Here is a 15,968-nt window from a genome sequence, read left to right on the forward strand (position 1 = left end):
TAAAGTAACCACTTCACAATTTGATTTCTTTATTTAATACTAAGAGGCAACTATAGTGTATAAATATTATTTCATGAACTTGGAACTAAAGCAACCACTCTATATATCTTTTTCTTTCTTTTTTTAATGCAACTACTCTATTATTTCATTAATTTCGCTACAGTTGAAGAAATCAGAAAAAATAAATTTCATAAACAAATAATTTTAAAATTGTAACCATAACATTTATAGTATGCCAATTTACACACGCCAAATAATCATTCACCATTGTGAATGAGAAGATGGATTCGTGGCATATCACAATTAGTTTTCTCAAATTTATTTAATAAATCAACTTATTTATTTAAAAATAAAAACAAGTCCAAAAAATTCATTTATAGTCCTCCCCACGACACAAACAGCAAATTACAAAATTGACCCGCCACGCCATCTTCCAACCACCACGCGTCGCTCTTGCATTGGTCCACGGAAGAAGACAAAAAAAAGTTGCAGTGAGTTTTTATTTGGCCAAATTCTTCACCATTTATCAACTTTCATCTGGCTGCAGTCACTCTTCAATTTTACACATATACTCCCTCCATTCCGATTAATCGCCGCTCTTTTTTATTTCAGTCCATCCCTCAATAATTATCACACATTATTTTTACTATAAATGATAAGTAAGTCTAACATTTCATTAACCCACTTTACTTACATTTTTTATTATAAAATCAATACAAAAAGTGAGTTCCACGTTCCATTAATTTTTTTAATTAACTTTTCTTTACATTTTTTTAAAACACATGCCTGGTTAAAGAGTGACAATTAATCAGAGACGGAGGAAATATTTTACTAATGCTATTTGATTGGATAGGTTTATTTTATTCTAATTACAAAAATTAATTTTTCAATAAGTAACTTTTGGTCAACTTTTTTTTTCATAATTTATTAGTGTTGTTGACTAGTAAATGGAAAAATTGGGACTAAGACCATCTCCAAATATTTACACCATATTCAAATCCATTTTTAACTATACGTCAAATAAAAAAGTAGTTTTACTCCAATTATTTACACTAAATTCAGAACTTACACCATTTTTGGGTTTTATCTCATAAATTTTTTCAGTAATATCATATTTGGTATTGTTTCATAAAAAATACTAAAAATGAGTTTGAGTTTGGTTTATGGAGTATGGTCGAGATGGTCTAATTAATCTTGAAAATCCGAAAATACATGCATCTTTCCCCATGTGCTAAAACCCTATAAATACAAGCTGTGTTCACGGGTCACCTCGTCTTCAGCTGCGATTCTCACAAACTTCAATCCAATCGACTTTCTCTCTCTAAAAACTTTGAAAAATGGAGGCTGCTGATTCCACTCGTTCGTTTCTCCGAGATGTCAAACGCATCGTCATCAAGGTAGCCAACTCTGTAACCTTTTATTGTATCTTCATTCGTCTCGTTTCTGATCTCATTTTGAATTTTTAGTGGTTGATTTTGTGGATTTTGTGCGGTGCTGTTTCATTGTATGGATTGCTCTGTTTTTGCTTGTTCATAGCAATCAAATTAATCGTTTTCTCAATCGGATGTGTATTATGCAAGTTCATGAAGTCATTGATCTGAAGATGCCATTGCTTGTCATTACTTGTTTGCTCTCTGTGAACTTGAACTCTGTTTCCAGCATTCACTAGTGTCAATTGTGTATACAATGAAATGACATTGAAGTAGGAGATTTTGGATGAAGATGTTGACTACGTTAGTGTGACTATTTGGCTTGATCTTCAGTGTTTCTAGCATTTTCTGTATTGATTGCTTCTGTCATGGTGTTAGAATGCTTGGAAAGGAGAAATGAGTTTGGTAGGTTCGCTTGTGCTAGTTTTAAGGCTGAAAATGAGATAGAGGTGTACTTATGTTGCTGAAAGAGTTGTTGTTCTTGGATTTCAAATTTTATAACAAAAATAGGTGAATAAGTAATTCCTTTTGAAGTTGAAAGATAACAGAAATTTCATTTGATACTATTATGGTTCAAAAAAGATTCACCTTTTTTTTTTGTTCTAGTGTGAGCATCAACACCGTTGTGTAAACCATTATTATGATGATGTTATTGTCAGTATGATAGATGGTGTTAACTGATGCTTCGTCTTTTAATTGTAGGTGGGAACAGCCGTAGTAACTCAAGCCGATGGGCGACTAGCTCTTGGAAGAGTAGGCTCACTTTGTGAGCAGGTGCTGAATGATTACGTTAAAATAAGATTTTTTTCAGTTGCTAATTACATCCGCAAGCCTTGTCCAATGCTTACATTTTAAAGTTACAAATCATGTGCAGATCCATGAACTCATCACAGATGGCTACGAGGTGATTTTGGTGACATCAGGTGCTGTTGGTGTTGGCCGCCAACGGCTTAGATACCGGAGATTAGTTAACAGCAGGTATTTTGGCTCCCTTTATTGGCTTGATTAAGGTTTCAGTGATTTCTGAAAGAACATATGCAATTTTTGCCTTCTAAGAATTTTTAGGAATTTGTGTTTGTTGTTTTGTTGAATGCTATATGATCAATGTTACTGGTGCTTAAATATATTACAATAATTATGTCGGACAACACTGTTAACCTCTGTTTTACCATTTTAATTTGTGGCCATCTTTTTGGTAGCTTTGCAGACCTCCAAAAGCCGCAAGTGGAACTTGATGGAAAAGCTTGTGCAGCTGTTGGGCAAAATGGTCTTATGGCTCTGTATGACACTTTGTTCAGCCAGGTACGACTTAAATAAAATAACTCTCCTGGAAGATATGCTAATTATTTTGATCTAACTTAATTTGGGATTTCCTGTGTGCAGTTGGATACGTCCTCAGCACAACTTTTAGTAACTGATAATGATTTTAGAGACCCAGACTTCAGAAGGCAACTGAATGAAACTGTAAAGTCTTTGTTGTCACTGAAGGTGGTTCCAATATTTAATGAAAATGATGCAATCAGTACCAGGAAAGCTCCATATGAGGTGGGCTATTTTATCATTGCTTAAATTTGTTGTTTTAATTAGATGGTGCACAATTTAGTTGGACTGCTTGTTACCATGCGCCTTAACTACTCAAACACAGGAAAAGATTCTACTTTTCTTTCCCGGTTTTAGTTTTCAAATCAGTTTTTTCGTGTGGGGAACTACTGTTGCAAGAGTCCAGTGATCTTTCTTCAATTTCATTAGTCCATTGGAATGCATATTAGAAACAAACTTAAGTTGACTATTTCATTTAGGATCTATGTATATAAACACTCTCTGGCTTCTTAAGTTCATAGTGGGGTACAGAACCACAATCTAGATTGGATATCAGCATATGCTTGCATATTCCTTATTTGTTTCCATTTTGTAGGACGCTTCTGGAATATTTTGGGATAATGACAGTTTAGCGGCTCTCCTGGCACTGGAGCTAAAAGCTGATCTCCTTGTTCTATTGAGTGATGTAGACGGTCTTTATAGTGGCCCACCAAGTGATCCACATTCTGAACTAATTCATACATACGTTAAGGAAAGCCATGAGGGTCTGATAACTTTTGGAGACAAATCACGAGTGGGAAGAGGAGGGATGACGGCTAAAGTAAAAGCTGCTGTTTATGCTGCTTATGCTGGCATTCCTGTTGTTATCACCAGGTATTCTGCTAACCTCCCTGTAATTTTTGCTATCTTGTTTATTTCATACGGTGCATACATTTGTTTATTACAATGTAATTCTCTCTGTGATTGAACGAGTATATATCTCCCTACCGCATAAGGAGCAGATGGATAAATAGGAAAGAGCAACATGAGACATCTAACTTGAACAAATGTGATGAAAATAACATTTTCCCACAAAGATTTCCTTTCAGCTGACTTGATACTTTCTCTGTGCTGATCAGAGCATTGCCGACACTTGTTCAAGACTTCAAGTGACTATTAAGCGACTGTTGTTGAACTTTTTTAATTGTTTTGGGTCATGCATCTTAATTGAAACTCATTGTATCTCTTGAATATTTTTCTTAAAATCTTATTTTCTATTTCCTGTGATACTTGTATCTGGTTTGGTTCTAGTTTCATTTCAATAAAGAATTATGTGAAGTCTCTGAAAAGTTGCTAATTGGAGTTATATACTGAATAGTGAATACTAGGAACAAGAAAACTAGCATCGGGCAGTCTTTAAATAACACTCATTTGCAGAAAAGTTGCTTTCTTGATTAACCTTCTTCCATTATTAGCATCTCTCTGTTAATTTTGAATGTTGATTCTATTTTTTCCCTACAAGTGATAAATTATTTAGGAGGATTGCATAAACCTAATGCAATAAAGTTCAACTGTCCAAATATTTCTCTAATAATAAATTGGGATTTTTGTACTCACTTTCTCTCTCTGATGACAACACTCTCTATCTGGATGTAGCGGTTTCGCATATGGAAATATTTTAAAAGTATTAGGTGGACAACGTATTGGCACGCTATTCCACCGAGATGCACATAAATGGGCCACAGTAGGAGAATTAGGTGTTAGGGAGATGGCAGTGGCTGCCAGAGATGGTTCGCGGAGACTACAGGTAATCATTGCTGAATATGGACTCTTTTGGTTTGTTACAGAAATAATAAGCATGTTACAATTGTATGTTGCAGGCAATGTCTTCCCATGAAAGGAGTAAGATTTTGTTGAGTGTTGCGGATGCCTTAGAGGCTAGTGAGAAGCTAATAACTGCTGAAAATGAAGCTGATGTTGCTGAAGCACTAAAGGCTGGATATGACAAGGCGTTAGTATCAAGGCTTGCTTTGAAGCCTGGCAAGGTAAGTTGACTTGATAAAGCATGTCACTTTTTAGCTGAAGTGTTGCCACCGAACTCTATATTCTCAGAATATACATTCAATATTCAGGTTTCAAGTCTTGCAAATTCTATTCGTGTGCTTGCTAACATGGAAGAGCCAGTTGGTCGGGTTTTGAAAAGAATGGAGGTCAGTAAATGGGGTTCTTATCCTCATTGAAAGAGCTACAGCATTTTCGTTAGACCTACGGTAAATGATTGGTTTGCAGCTGTTTCACCGCCCTCGAATGAATTTGGTCATTGCAATACTTGTTAGTTATATATACATGTGTGTTTCAGGAGTAAAAATATTTGGTGGACCTCGAGCGAGCTCTTCACTGGACATTCCCGAGGCGCATTCATTACACCACGAATACAGTTCTCTTGCTTGCACCATTGAGATTGTGGACGATGTAAATGCTGCCATTGATCATATACATCAACATGGAAGGCATGTCTCCTTTTGAAACCTTTTGAAATCATATTTGTCTTTACATGACTTTTCAATATTGTGAGAATGACATCTAATGCGGCGTAACTCTCATAATTGCAGTGCACATACGGACTGCATTGTAACTGATGACGATGAGGTTGCTGAAATCTTTTTGCGTCAAGTTGACAGGTAATTTCTTTGTCAATTATATATAACATTCAGCAATGATATTTGAAAAATGAACTTTAACTAAAATCCTAGATTGCACTAACATGACCCGTTGACATTTCAGTGCTGCCGTGTTTCACAATGCTAGTACAAGATTCAGCGATGGCTTCCGCTTTGGATTAGGTGCAGAGGTATGTTATCGTCGTCTATGTTCCACGTAGGTCTCAACAACAAACGATCAGATCAGCCATCTAATATGCATCAATCTAACAGGTTGGTATCAGTACAAGTCGAATTCACGCTCGTGGTCCTGTAGGTGTTGAAGGATTGCTAACAACACGATGGTATGTTACTTACACGATTTTTCCCTTGTGCTCAATCGATAAATTGCAATTTTCTTCATATATGCTCTTAATCACATAATGAATTTGATACAGGCTTGCAAGAGGAAAAGGACAAGTGGTGAACGGTGATAAAGACATTGTGTATACTCACAAGGAGATGAGTCTTCAAGCGTGACCGGGTGAAGCGAAGTAGTTGACAATCGTTCACAACCCCGACTGCTTGGAGGCGACAATAACATCAACTGCTAGTAGGTATAGTAGTAGGCATCCCTTTGAGTTGTGGAGAGAGAGAGACCATGTCACCCTACTTGTATTGTTTGTGTATTATTAATATTAAACAGATCTTATTAAGAGAGAATAAGGAGTGATTTAGTTGATGAGTAATGTGGTTATAAATTATTATTTGGCCAATTTACCCCCTTCTCATCACAAAAATGAATGTCTGTTTTCTATCTTTTTATCTTTTTTTTTGTTTTATCGAGAATAATGTTGGCTACTTAACGTGTGCACATGAATAATCAAGTATGCGATTATGCTAATGCCAGAAAGAGAGGAATCAAACAAGGACTGATATTAAGAATTTTCATTGTCAATTAGCTAGATAGAATTGCAATTTCGTTTTGTTGATCAAACAGCTAAGGCTTTTGTAGTAAGATTATCAAAACCCAAAAAACCATGATCAACCTACAAAAATTCTCATATTAGAAAGAAAATAATAGGATTATTGTTCTAAAAAATACCTGAAAGACTATTACAAAATATATAAGGAGAAATCAGTAATACTACTACTTCTAAGGTGAAATCAAGCTTCCTTCATACTCAATGATATCATATTCCGAGGCCGAAGTCCCACACATCTCAAAACGTTTGATGAATTTCCGAGCACAGTAATCATACAAAAGCACTTCTCTTGATGTACGACCTTTGAGAACCACACAATTATCGTTCCTCCAAAAAGGAATATCATAAGTCGACCCAAAATTGCAATTCCAAAAATAATATAGGTCCACATTATTCACATTATTCCAAATAAGCTCACTTCCTTCACCGCTCGACTCAAAAACCTCCAACTTACATGTGTCCACAACAAGGATAATAAAAGAGCGCTCACCCTTTGCAAGAATCGCAAAAACCTTCCAGAACCTAAAGTACTTATCAAGTACTTGGTCACCCCGTCGCGATATTGTAATTGTTCGAAACACTTCATTCTTCATATCAAAACTTAATATAATATTTTCATGCTCTGACCTTGTGTACCCTTGCCAGTGGACAAAGGATCCATTCTTGCACACCGACTTTATGGGATACTGGATGACCAAATCTTGATCAATATTATCCAATTCACTCCAAGAATTTGTCCTTGCCGAATACATATTGGCATGTAAACAGTGGTGCACCAAGCACCGCAGCAACTGCACCACTTTATAATCTTCATCGAAACCCAGTCCCACATGATGACCACTAAAATCTTGTCTACGACAGAGAGGAGAAGGAAGTGGTAGAATCTTGAATTGACCAAGAAAAGGATTGCATAGTGTAATGCCTAACTCAACACGAGACTAGACCCTTAACCGCAGATACCCTTTGGTCGATATGCTGAAAGTCATACGACATCAATGACTTCCCGTTGTCTAGGAGACTTAGCGATACTTGTTTACGACCATAAATGATATCAGAAGTAAAGCATAGATATTCCTCCTCATCTATGTTGTTGTTACGGCGCAAGTTGTACAATTTTCTAAAGTGTGGAGAATTAATGATGTAATACCACGATTTGTGGACACCTATGAATCTCAAGAGGGATCGAACAGGAAGATGCAAGAGTATCTCAAACACCACATCGGTATTCATAGCTATGTGTTTCTATGAAATTGTTGGAATTATGTTATATATCTATTAACGGCGGTGATTAGGGTTAGGGTTATTGCTCTTTTCATATAATCTTGATTTCCATATACTTTTTTCTCTATGCAATCAATTATTGATAAACTATGATTCTATTCACTTCGGGGCTTTTCGAGTTTTCTCTATGCAATTATTGATAGGCGCATTTAATTGTCGAGGGTCTGTGATATTGTAAAAATTGTTAGTATATTTTTTAAGGGAGTGTAAAATATTATAAAGTTGCAAGATTCCTACTTAAAATAATTTGACCCCTTTATTCCTGCTAATTTGGTTGGCGGTAAAGTAAAGTTGGTAAGGAAAATGATTCATGGGAAAATGAATCCCGGGAATATGATTCTTAGTAACATTACTTTCCTGTGTTTGGAGAATATCAAGATTTTAAATTTATACTTAATTTAAACACCAAACTAAAAATATACTTATTATTATTTTATTTATAAAAAAGAATAATATTATAAATTTTTTAATAAATTATTAATTATAAATAATTATAATTATATTATTATATTTATCGTTTCGATGGATAGTTTAAATATGGATTATCCATCATAATATATAATAATATAATTATAATTATAGTTACATGGAGTATTATACTCATTTATTATAATAATAAATATAATAATTATTATATTATAATTATAACATTTACAGATATTATAATTGAATAAAATTTATAAATTAAAATTGCACTATAACTTTATTGATTAACAATGAATTTATAAAATATAATAATTATTATTAATTATATAATTATATTTTAATTATTAATAAATTATCAATTAATATTATGAATTATTATAAAATATAGTTATAATTATGATTTTAATTATAGTTATTTATTATAGTGAAATTAAGTATAATTTATAATTTTAAATTATTTTAAAATATAGTAATTAATTAATAATAATAATAATAATAATAATAATAATAATAATAATAATAATAATAATAATAATAAAACTATACTATATTGCTTAAATATGTAAGAATCCTAAAACTGGGAAAAAGAATACCTAAGAAAAGTTAAGATTCAATCCTAGAAAGTTGTACTAACTTTCCCAGTTTGATTAAAAACTGAAACAAACGCAGAAATTTAAAGTTTAAAGAATCAGATTACTTTCCATACAGAATCCTGACAACCAAACATGGCCTAATTAGTGTAAAATATTGTAAAGTTGCAAGATTCCTACTTAAAATATGATTAATTGATACTCCTATATTTCAATGACGAAATCTTTATTCAGTCAAGATTGTGTCCGTATATATAAATATACATAGGAAGGGAGGGATGTGGTATACACGTTGTAGTTAAATAATAGAGTAAAATACTATTTTGATCCTAAACATTTGCTTTTTAAAAATCGAGTCCTAAACAATTGAAATCGTCGTGGGATTTATATGATAAAAGGGTACAAATAAACAAATGAAATCAGTCTAATTGGATTATTCTCAAGCTACAACTTGAAATAAAGGGGTCAAATTAGTATAGCAATGTTTTAGTAATTTCTACTCAGAGATATCAATCGATCAAAGTGTAATACAAATTGGATAATAGGATTTCCTATATTGTGCATAAATATATAGGAATGCATCGTGTGATATACATGTTGTAATTAAATAATACCTAGATTTGATATAAGCAATCCCGGAATTATCTGTTTTTTTCAATACTATTATATTGGCTATATAATGTCTATATAACTATATTGATGATAGTTACTCTATTCATTCAGGTAGTATGTTTTTATTTAATATCTTAAATCTCTCAAATTGTACTTAATAGTATAATATTCCCTCAATTTTTTATTTAATCTAATCAAAATGATTCATTACTAAAAAAAATACATTTATTTATACTTTATCATCTGTTCAACTTTATTCTTTTTCCACTTAAAACACAAAATAAAACTAAAATGGGAGAGCAATAGTAAGAAGGTAAACAAGACCATCCTCGGTGTCACCCACCCCTGCTTCGAAGCTCCCGTCCACGACATCATTGTCATCAATTACTTTAAGAGTTCGAGCGAACGTCAGTGTTTCACTATAAACTACAAAGAAGCATTTTACCAAAGCCACTCCACCAATGTTTCTTCCATCTACACACAACCTTCTCATTCCTAGAGAAAATATATATACTCCATACGGGTCCTATTCCGATGCTTATAGCACCCTAATCTAAAATCAAGACTAAATCTCCACCCTTGAATTTTAAAATGAGTGGATGAGATTAAAGCTCACAAAATCTCAATAAATAGTAGACAAAATATCGACAAAAGGGTAATATCGTCATTTTGTTATCATATGATAATTTTCGTTAGTGTTTTTTTATATCAACATTGTGTATTACAAATATCAACAATATGACATTAGAATATCAACACAAGGACAAGAAAATATCAACACATTTTTATTGAGATTGGACATGCATAATATTGAGATTTTGCCTACAATATATTGAGATTTTTTGTTGCATTTGTTGAAAATAGCTGCTTATCAACATGTACGAAAATTGAAATATAATTTATCAAATTTCATCACCCGAACATCGTCGGAACATATGCAATTGAGATCTCGTTGGAATCCTTATTAAATTATCTTTAATTTGATATATTTTTTGCGAAAAAATAATTTAAATTGAGAGAGTTACGTAAATTTAAAGATTTAAGATGATTTTGAGGAGAGAGAAAATAGTTAGTTATAATTACTATATATAGGATTTGACATTAATACCCTTTTAATTTAATTAATAATTATTTAAATTTAAAATATATTACACTTGACATTATATTAACCACAAGATCTTCTAATCTAATGGTTGAAAATTGGTCTCAATTTGGCATTGGTAATTAGTTAGCAATTGATTACATCCCTACTACATACTACACTTTTAGATATCATGATACAGTTTGGTTCTCCTGTACAACTTTTATTTCATTAAGCACAAACTAATTAAACTCTATAAACATTACTATTAGAAAGAAAGGAAAAGGATTAGTGATCTAAAACAAACGTCTGAAATACCATAAACTAGCTAGTATTACAAAATATATGAGGAGACATAAGAAGATGATTAGAACAATCATTGATAATACTTCTAAGGTGAAATCAAGCTTCCTTCATATTCAATGATGTCATCACCATGGATCGAGCTATGTATGTTGAAACGTCGTATGAATTTCCGAGCATGGTAATCATACAAAATCACTTCTCCAAATTTACTACCTCTGACAACCACACAATCATCATTCCTCCAAATTGGAATATCATCCATCTTCAGAATTTTGCGCCTCCAAAAAGGCTTTAGTTCCACATTACTCACATTATTCCAAACAAGCTCACTTCCTTCGCCGCTCGACTCATAAACCTTCAACCTCTGACGGTCAAAAACAAGGACAACAAAAGAGTAATCACTCTTTGCTAGAACACGAAAACCACGTGAGTCATAAAACACTTCATCACCCAATAGTGATATTGAAGTTGTTCGAAACACTTCATTCTTCATATCAAAGCTCAGTATGATCTTCTTGTTCTCTGACCTTGTGTACCCTACCCAGTGGGAAAAGGATCCATTCTTGCCCACCGACTTTATGGGATTCTCGATGACCAAATCTTGATCAATATTATCCAATTCACTCCAAGAATTTGTCTTCGCCGAATACAAATTGGCATGTAAAGAGTGGTGATTGGACAGCAACTGCACCACTTTATAATTTTCGTCGAAACCCAGTCCCTCGTGATGATGATCAAAATGATGATATCTACGGCAGTGAAGAGAAGGAAGTGGTAGAATCTTGAATTGACCAAGAAAAGGATTGCATATTGTAATGCCTAACTCGTCACGAGAACTTATGCAGACTAGACCACGAGAACTTATGTAGCATAGAAGCTTAACCTCCCCAGATCTTACGCTTTGGTCGATATGCCGAAAGTCATATGATATCAATGACTTCCTATTATCTAGGAGATTTATTGATACTTGTGTACCACCAGTAAAGAAATAAGAACGAAAGTATAGATGTACCTCCTCATCTTTGTTGTTGTTACGGCGCAAGGTGTACAATTTTCTAAAGTGTGGAGAATTAACGATGTAATACCACGATTTGTGGACAACTATGAATCTCAAAAGGGATCGAACGGGAAGGTGCAAGAGTATCTCAAACAACACATCGATATTCATAGCTGTGTGTTTCTATGAAATTGTTGGAATTATGCAATGTATATATATATTAGAATTATATTTCTATTAACGGCGGTAATAAGGGTTAGGGTTATTGCTCTTTCCATATAATCTTGATTTCCATATACTTTTTTCTCTATATATGCAATCAATTATTGATAGTCTATTCTTTCCATATTTCGACCTATCTTTCCATATTTCGACCTATCTTTCCATACTTATTTTTACGAGTGTAAAATATTGTAACGTTGCAACTAATACTACCAGATTCCAAACTTGAATATGATTAATTGATACTCCTATATTTCAGTGACGAAATTTTTATTTAGTCAAGATTGTGTCCTTATATATAAATATACATAGGAAGGCAGGGTGGTTATAAAATGCAAGCTTATATATTGTACAAACTCAAAACTCTTCAACACAGCTTTAACACAATTTCAATACAATATCAACACGGTGTAAAATTTCAAGATTTTAATGCCAATACAGTATCAACACAGCATCAATCATTGACTACCGTTGAAATTCTACTGACATTTTCCCGTTGACGTTTTTTTGTGATCTGTTGACATTTTTTCAATGGTCCAGATCATAGTTTTGAGTTTGTACAATATTTAGAGTTTTCATTTCACATCCCTAGGAAGGTATACATGTTGTAGCTAAATAATAGAGTACGATACTATTTTGATCCTAAACATATGACCGAAATACGATGATTGTTCAAAATATTCATTTTTTAAAAATCGAGTCCTAAACAAATGAAATCGTCGTGGGATTTTTATGATAAAAGGGTACAAATAAACAAATGAAATTAGTATAATTGGATTATTTTTAAGCTAAAACTTGAAATAAGGGGTCAAATTAGTATAGCAATGTTTTAGTAATTTCTTCTCAGAGATATCAATCGATCAAAGTGTAATACAAAGAGACTTTTACCAAAACTATTCCACCAAATTTATGCACAATATAGGAAATCCTCCTAGCACCGTACATAATTCTAGTTCGTTTATTCGTTCAGGCTCAGCTGCTCAATCTCCTCCATCTCTAAAAGAAATAATGGAATAAATAAATGAGTAATGAAGTAGAATACTAAATATGATAAAATTTATGAAAACAAGATAGTTCTCATGCTGTGATGGGCTAAGTCAAGAACAGAGTTGATGATTGACCTCGTCCACGACATCTTCGAGCACAATAACCTGAAGAGTTGTGGGCGGACATCAGCGTGTTGGACTGTAATTGAGGCCGCATTTGGTATTCCTTCGGAGACATGTTTCTGAACCGGTGATTGGAGATATATGATCACCACAATATGGATTCTTTGCTAATCAGAGGCTCCTCTTGCTAATTGGATCACTTTTTGATAGAGGGAAACCAAAATAATCATGTACTCCCTCCGTCCGCCATTAGGAGTCCCAGTCACTTTTGTGCACTCATTTTATAAAAATAATAATAAATAATTAAAGTATAGAAATGGTAAAGTAAGAGAGAGAGTAATGTAGACAAGACTCTTGACTATATTATTCGCTCTCTTATATACCATTTTTACACTTTAACTATTTATTACTCCCTCCGTTTCGCCATAGTTGAGGCGTAACTTTTGGGCACGGAGTTTTAAAAATGAATGTTGAGTGTGTTAAATAAATAGATAAAAAAAGTAAGAGAGTGGAAAAGGTAGAGAGAATAAAGTATAAAGTGAATAAAGTAGAGAGAATAAAGTAAGAGAGAGTAAAGTAAGAAAGAGAAAAAAGTTACCATATATGGAAATGACTCAACTATGAAGAAACTTCCCGAAATAGAAAAATGACTCAACTATGGCAAAACAGAGGGAGTATCATTTTTACATAATGAGTTTAAAAAAGTTATCGGGACTCTTATTCGTGGACAGAGGGAGTATGTAATTAGAAAGAAAAGAACAGGATTAGTATTCTAAAACAAACACGTGAAAAAATACTACTCCCTCTGTACCACTTAAGATGACACGTTTTCTTTTTTAGTTTGTCCCAACTAAGATGACACATTTCCTTTTTTGAAAACTTTCTCTCTCCAATTAATACACTCAACCACTTTTTTTCACTCTTATTAAAATATTCATCATTTTTTCTCTCTCTATTTTAATACTTACATCCACCTCCTCTCTCTCCAATTAAACACTTTAACCAATAACTCCTAAAAACCCCGTGTCGGCCAAGGAATGTGTCATCTTAGCCGGGACGGAGAGAGTAATAAATACTCTTACAAAATATATAATGAAACTTAAGAAAATGATTACAACATTAATATCTCCCAGTCTAAGGTGAAATCCAGCTCATTTCGTCCTGTTGGTTTTCGGTCTTGGTGAATGGTGGCCCGGCAGATTTCTTTCAGTCCTCTAGGGGGTTGAGGCAGTGGGGCCCGTTATCACCTTCCCTTCTTGTGCTTGCAGCCGATTACCTCTCGAGATGTCTTGATAGGCTGATCATGGGGGATAAGGAGATAGTCTACAGATGTCGCAAGAAGGCACCGGTCATCACTCACCTTTCATATGCTGATGACATCATCATCTTTACCAGAGCTCACAGGGAGGCAATGGAGAAGCTGGTGGGGTGCTGAACCACTAGCTCAATGATATCTAAAGTTGAAGAAGAATAGTTGATGCGAACCCAACCGACACGCATCAAGCATCGAGCCAGCTCAAGGACGTACACCAAAAGAGGATGAGGAAGATGAGTAGGAAGATGCTAGAGTCCTTAGGTCTGTTCATAACAAGCTTAAGACTCAAAGAGGAGGCCCAGAAGGAAGACCCGGGTGTCTCGAGAGCAATACGCCAAATTCGGCTCGACCCCGCACCAAATCGGAACTGTGGGTCTGTTCAAACGCCAATCTTCCTACTGAGAAGGTGTCCAAATGCTGATCCAAGACTACCATCGACTTCATCGTCGAAATACCTTCGCGTGGGTACCTCACACGCCCCAAACGAAGTTCAGATGAGAGAGATATGGCCGTTTGACGAAAGTCGTGCAGAGCTGCCGAGGAACTAACCGTGGCCGGGCGAAAAATGTCCGGCGACAGAAAAAACGCCCGGGCAAGGCCCCAAAATGCACGGGCGGGCATTTTGGCTGAAAATGTCATTTTTAAAAGCTTTTGAAGATTATTTTCTCTATTACTTTTGTTTTAGTATAAATACTCTTTTTAGGCTTTTCATTCTCAGCTTTTGAATATTTGTAAGAGACCAATTCTCCATATTTTTAGGGTTTTCATTCTTCATCTTTTGAAGACTTATTAAATTCCTTCGGGTTGCATTTGATCTTCTGCCGGGCTAAGATTGATTGTAAAGGTATGCTTGCTAATTCTTGTGTTGCTAGTTTGTGGAGCCATTAGGTGTTTGCATGTGAAAGTACCTTTGGGATTTCTTTCTTGTTCTTAACCTAAATCATAACACTAATCCATCCTCTATCCTTTTATCCATTTTTCTTGTTCCATTTCTTGGTTTATCTTGTTTATTTGTTGGGTTTATTTACAAGAATAAGTCCGGTATAAATTCATGAGTCTTCAAACTATAAGATTCACGTTAATAGTAATAATACTACAGCTAGAAATCGGTATTTAGGAAAGGCAAACAAACTCAAACCTCAGCTATGGTTGAATATTTGAATAGAATATGCAAAATAAAAACAACTCTATTTTGTTTAGACTCAAAATATATAAGCTTTAATAATATGTACTTTTAGAACATATCATGATGCAGTTTGGTTCTCATGTACAACTTCTAAATATATATCTCTATATAAATATACAGGAATGCATCGTGTGATATACATGTTGTAATTAAATAATACCTAGATTTGATATAAGCAATCCCGTAATTATCCGTTTTTTCAATACTATTATATTGGCTATATAATGTCTATATTAATGATAGTTACTCTATTCAGGTAGTATGTATTTATTTAATATCTTAAATCTCTCAGATTGTATTTAATAGTATAATATTCCCTCAATTTTTTTATTTATTCTAATCAAAATTATTCGTTACTAAAAATAGAGATACATTAATTTATACTTTTTAAAATGACAACGCTTCTTAAGTATATTGTTGGCCGAGATTTTACATTTGAACTTTTTTTTTATTGCCACATGGCAGCTTATTATTCATCCACGTGTAGAA

At 33.8% G+C, this 15,968-nt stretch overlaps 3 protein-coding genes across 3 annotated transcripts; 1 reads left to right on the plus strand and 2 right to left on the minus strand.

Annotated features, from left to right (window-relative positions):
- The first annotated feature begins 1,268 nt into the window (after positions 1-1,268).
- Positions 1,269-6,117, plus strand: LOC125224115 (delta-1-pyrroline-5-carboxylate synthase-like). The gene is made up of 14 exons (XM_048127468.1): positions 1,269-1,397; positions 2,133-2,204; positions 2,305-2,408; positions 2,630-2,732; positions 2,814-2,975; positions 3,346-3,623; positions 4,386-4,536; positions 4,610-4,774; positions 4,862-4,939; positions 5,004-5,239; positions 5,342-5,410; positions 5,514-5,580; positions 5,663-5,733; positions 5,827-6,117. Exons 1-14 carry the CDS (start codon positions 1,338-1,340, stop codon positions 5,906-5,908), a joined length of 1,698 nt encoding a protein of 565 aa, XP_047983425.1. The 5' UTR covers positions 1,269-1,337; the 3' UTR covers positions 5,909-6,117.
- Positions 6,118-6,524: 407 nt separating this feature from the next.
- Positions 6,525-7,584, minus strand: LOC125224122. Its single transcript, XM_048127480.1, has 2 exons — positions 7,315-7,584; positions 6,525-7,238 (listed from the first exon to the last, which is right to left on the minus strand). The coding sequence occupies exons 1-2, from the start codon at positions 7,582-7,584 to the stop codon at positions 6,525-6,527; spliced, it is 984 nt and encodes a 327-aa protein (XP_047983437.1).
- A 3,151-nt stretch (positions 7,585-10,735) lies between these two features.
- On the minus strand, positions 10,736-11,818 carry LOC125224130 (putative F-box protein At3g16210). Its single transcript, XM_048127490.1, has one exon. The coding sequence runs from the start codon at positions 11,816-11,818 to the stop codon at positions 10,736-10,738; it is 1,083 nt and encodes a 360-aa protein (XP_047983447.1).
- Positions 11,819-15,968: the final 4,150 nt, after the last annotated feature.

The sequence above is a fragment of the Salvia hispanica genome, chromosome 1, assembly GCF_023119035.1.
Source record: "Salvia hispanica cultivar TCC Black 2014 chromosome 1, UniMelb_Shisp_WGS_1.0, whole genome shotgun sequence".
NCBI classification, from domain to species: domain Eukaryota; kingdom Viridiplantae; phylum Streptophyta; class Magnoliopsida; order Lamiales; family Lamiaceae; genus Salvia; species Salvia hispanica.

What these genes read in the sequence shown, in the direction of transcription:
- LOC125224115 (XM_048127468.1), top strand. Translation starts at nt 1,338, where the DNA reads ATGGAGGCTGCTGATTCCACTCGTTCGTTTCTCCGAGATGTCAAACGC. An exon ending in TCAAACGCATCGTCATCAAG is followed by an intron (nt 1,398 to 2,132) that starts GTAGCCAACTCT and finishes TTTTAATTGTAG; the next exon opens with GTGGGAACAGCCGTAGTAAC. An exon ending in TAGGCTCACTTTGTGAGCAG is followed by an intron (nt 2,205 to 2,304) that starts GTGCTGAATGAT and finishes AATCATGTGCAG; the next exon opens with ATCCATGAACTCATCACAGA.
- LOC125224122 (XM_048127480.1), bottom strand. Translation starts at nt 7,584, where the DNA reads ATGAATACCGATGTGGTGTTTGAGATACTCTTGCATCTTCCTGTTCGA. An exon ending in TTCAGCATATCGACCAAAGG is followed by an intron (nt 7,239 to 7,314) that starts GTATCTGCGGTT and finishes GGTCAATTCAAG; the next exon opens with ATTCTACCACTTCCTTCTCC.
- LOC125224130 (XM_048127490.1), bottom strand. Translation starts at nt 11,818, where the DNA reads ATGAATATCGATGTGTTGTTTGAGATACTCTTGCACCTTCCCGTTCGA.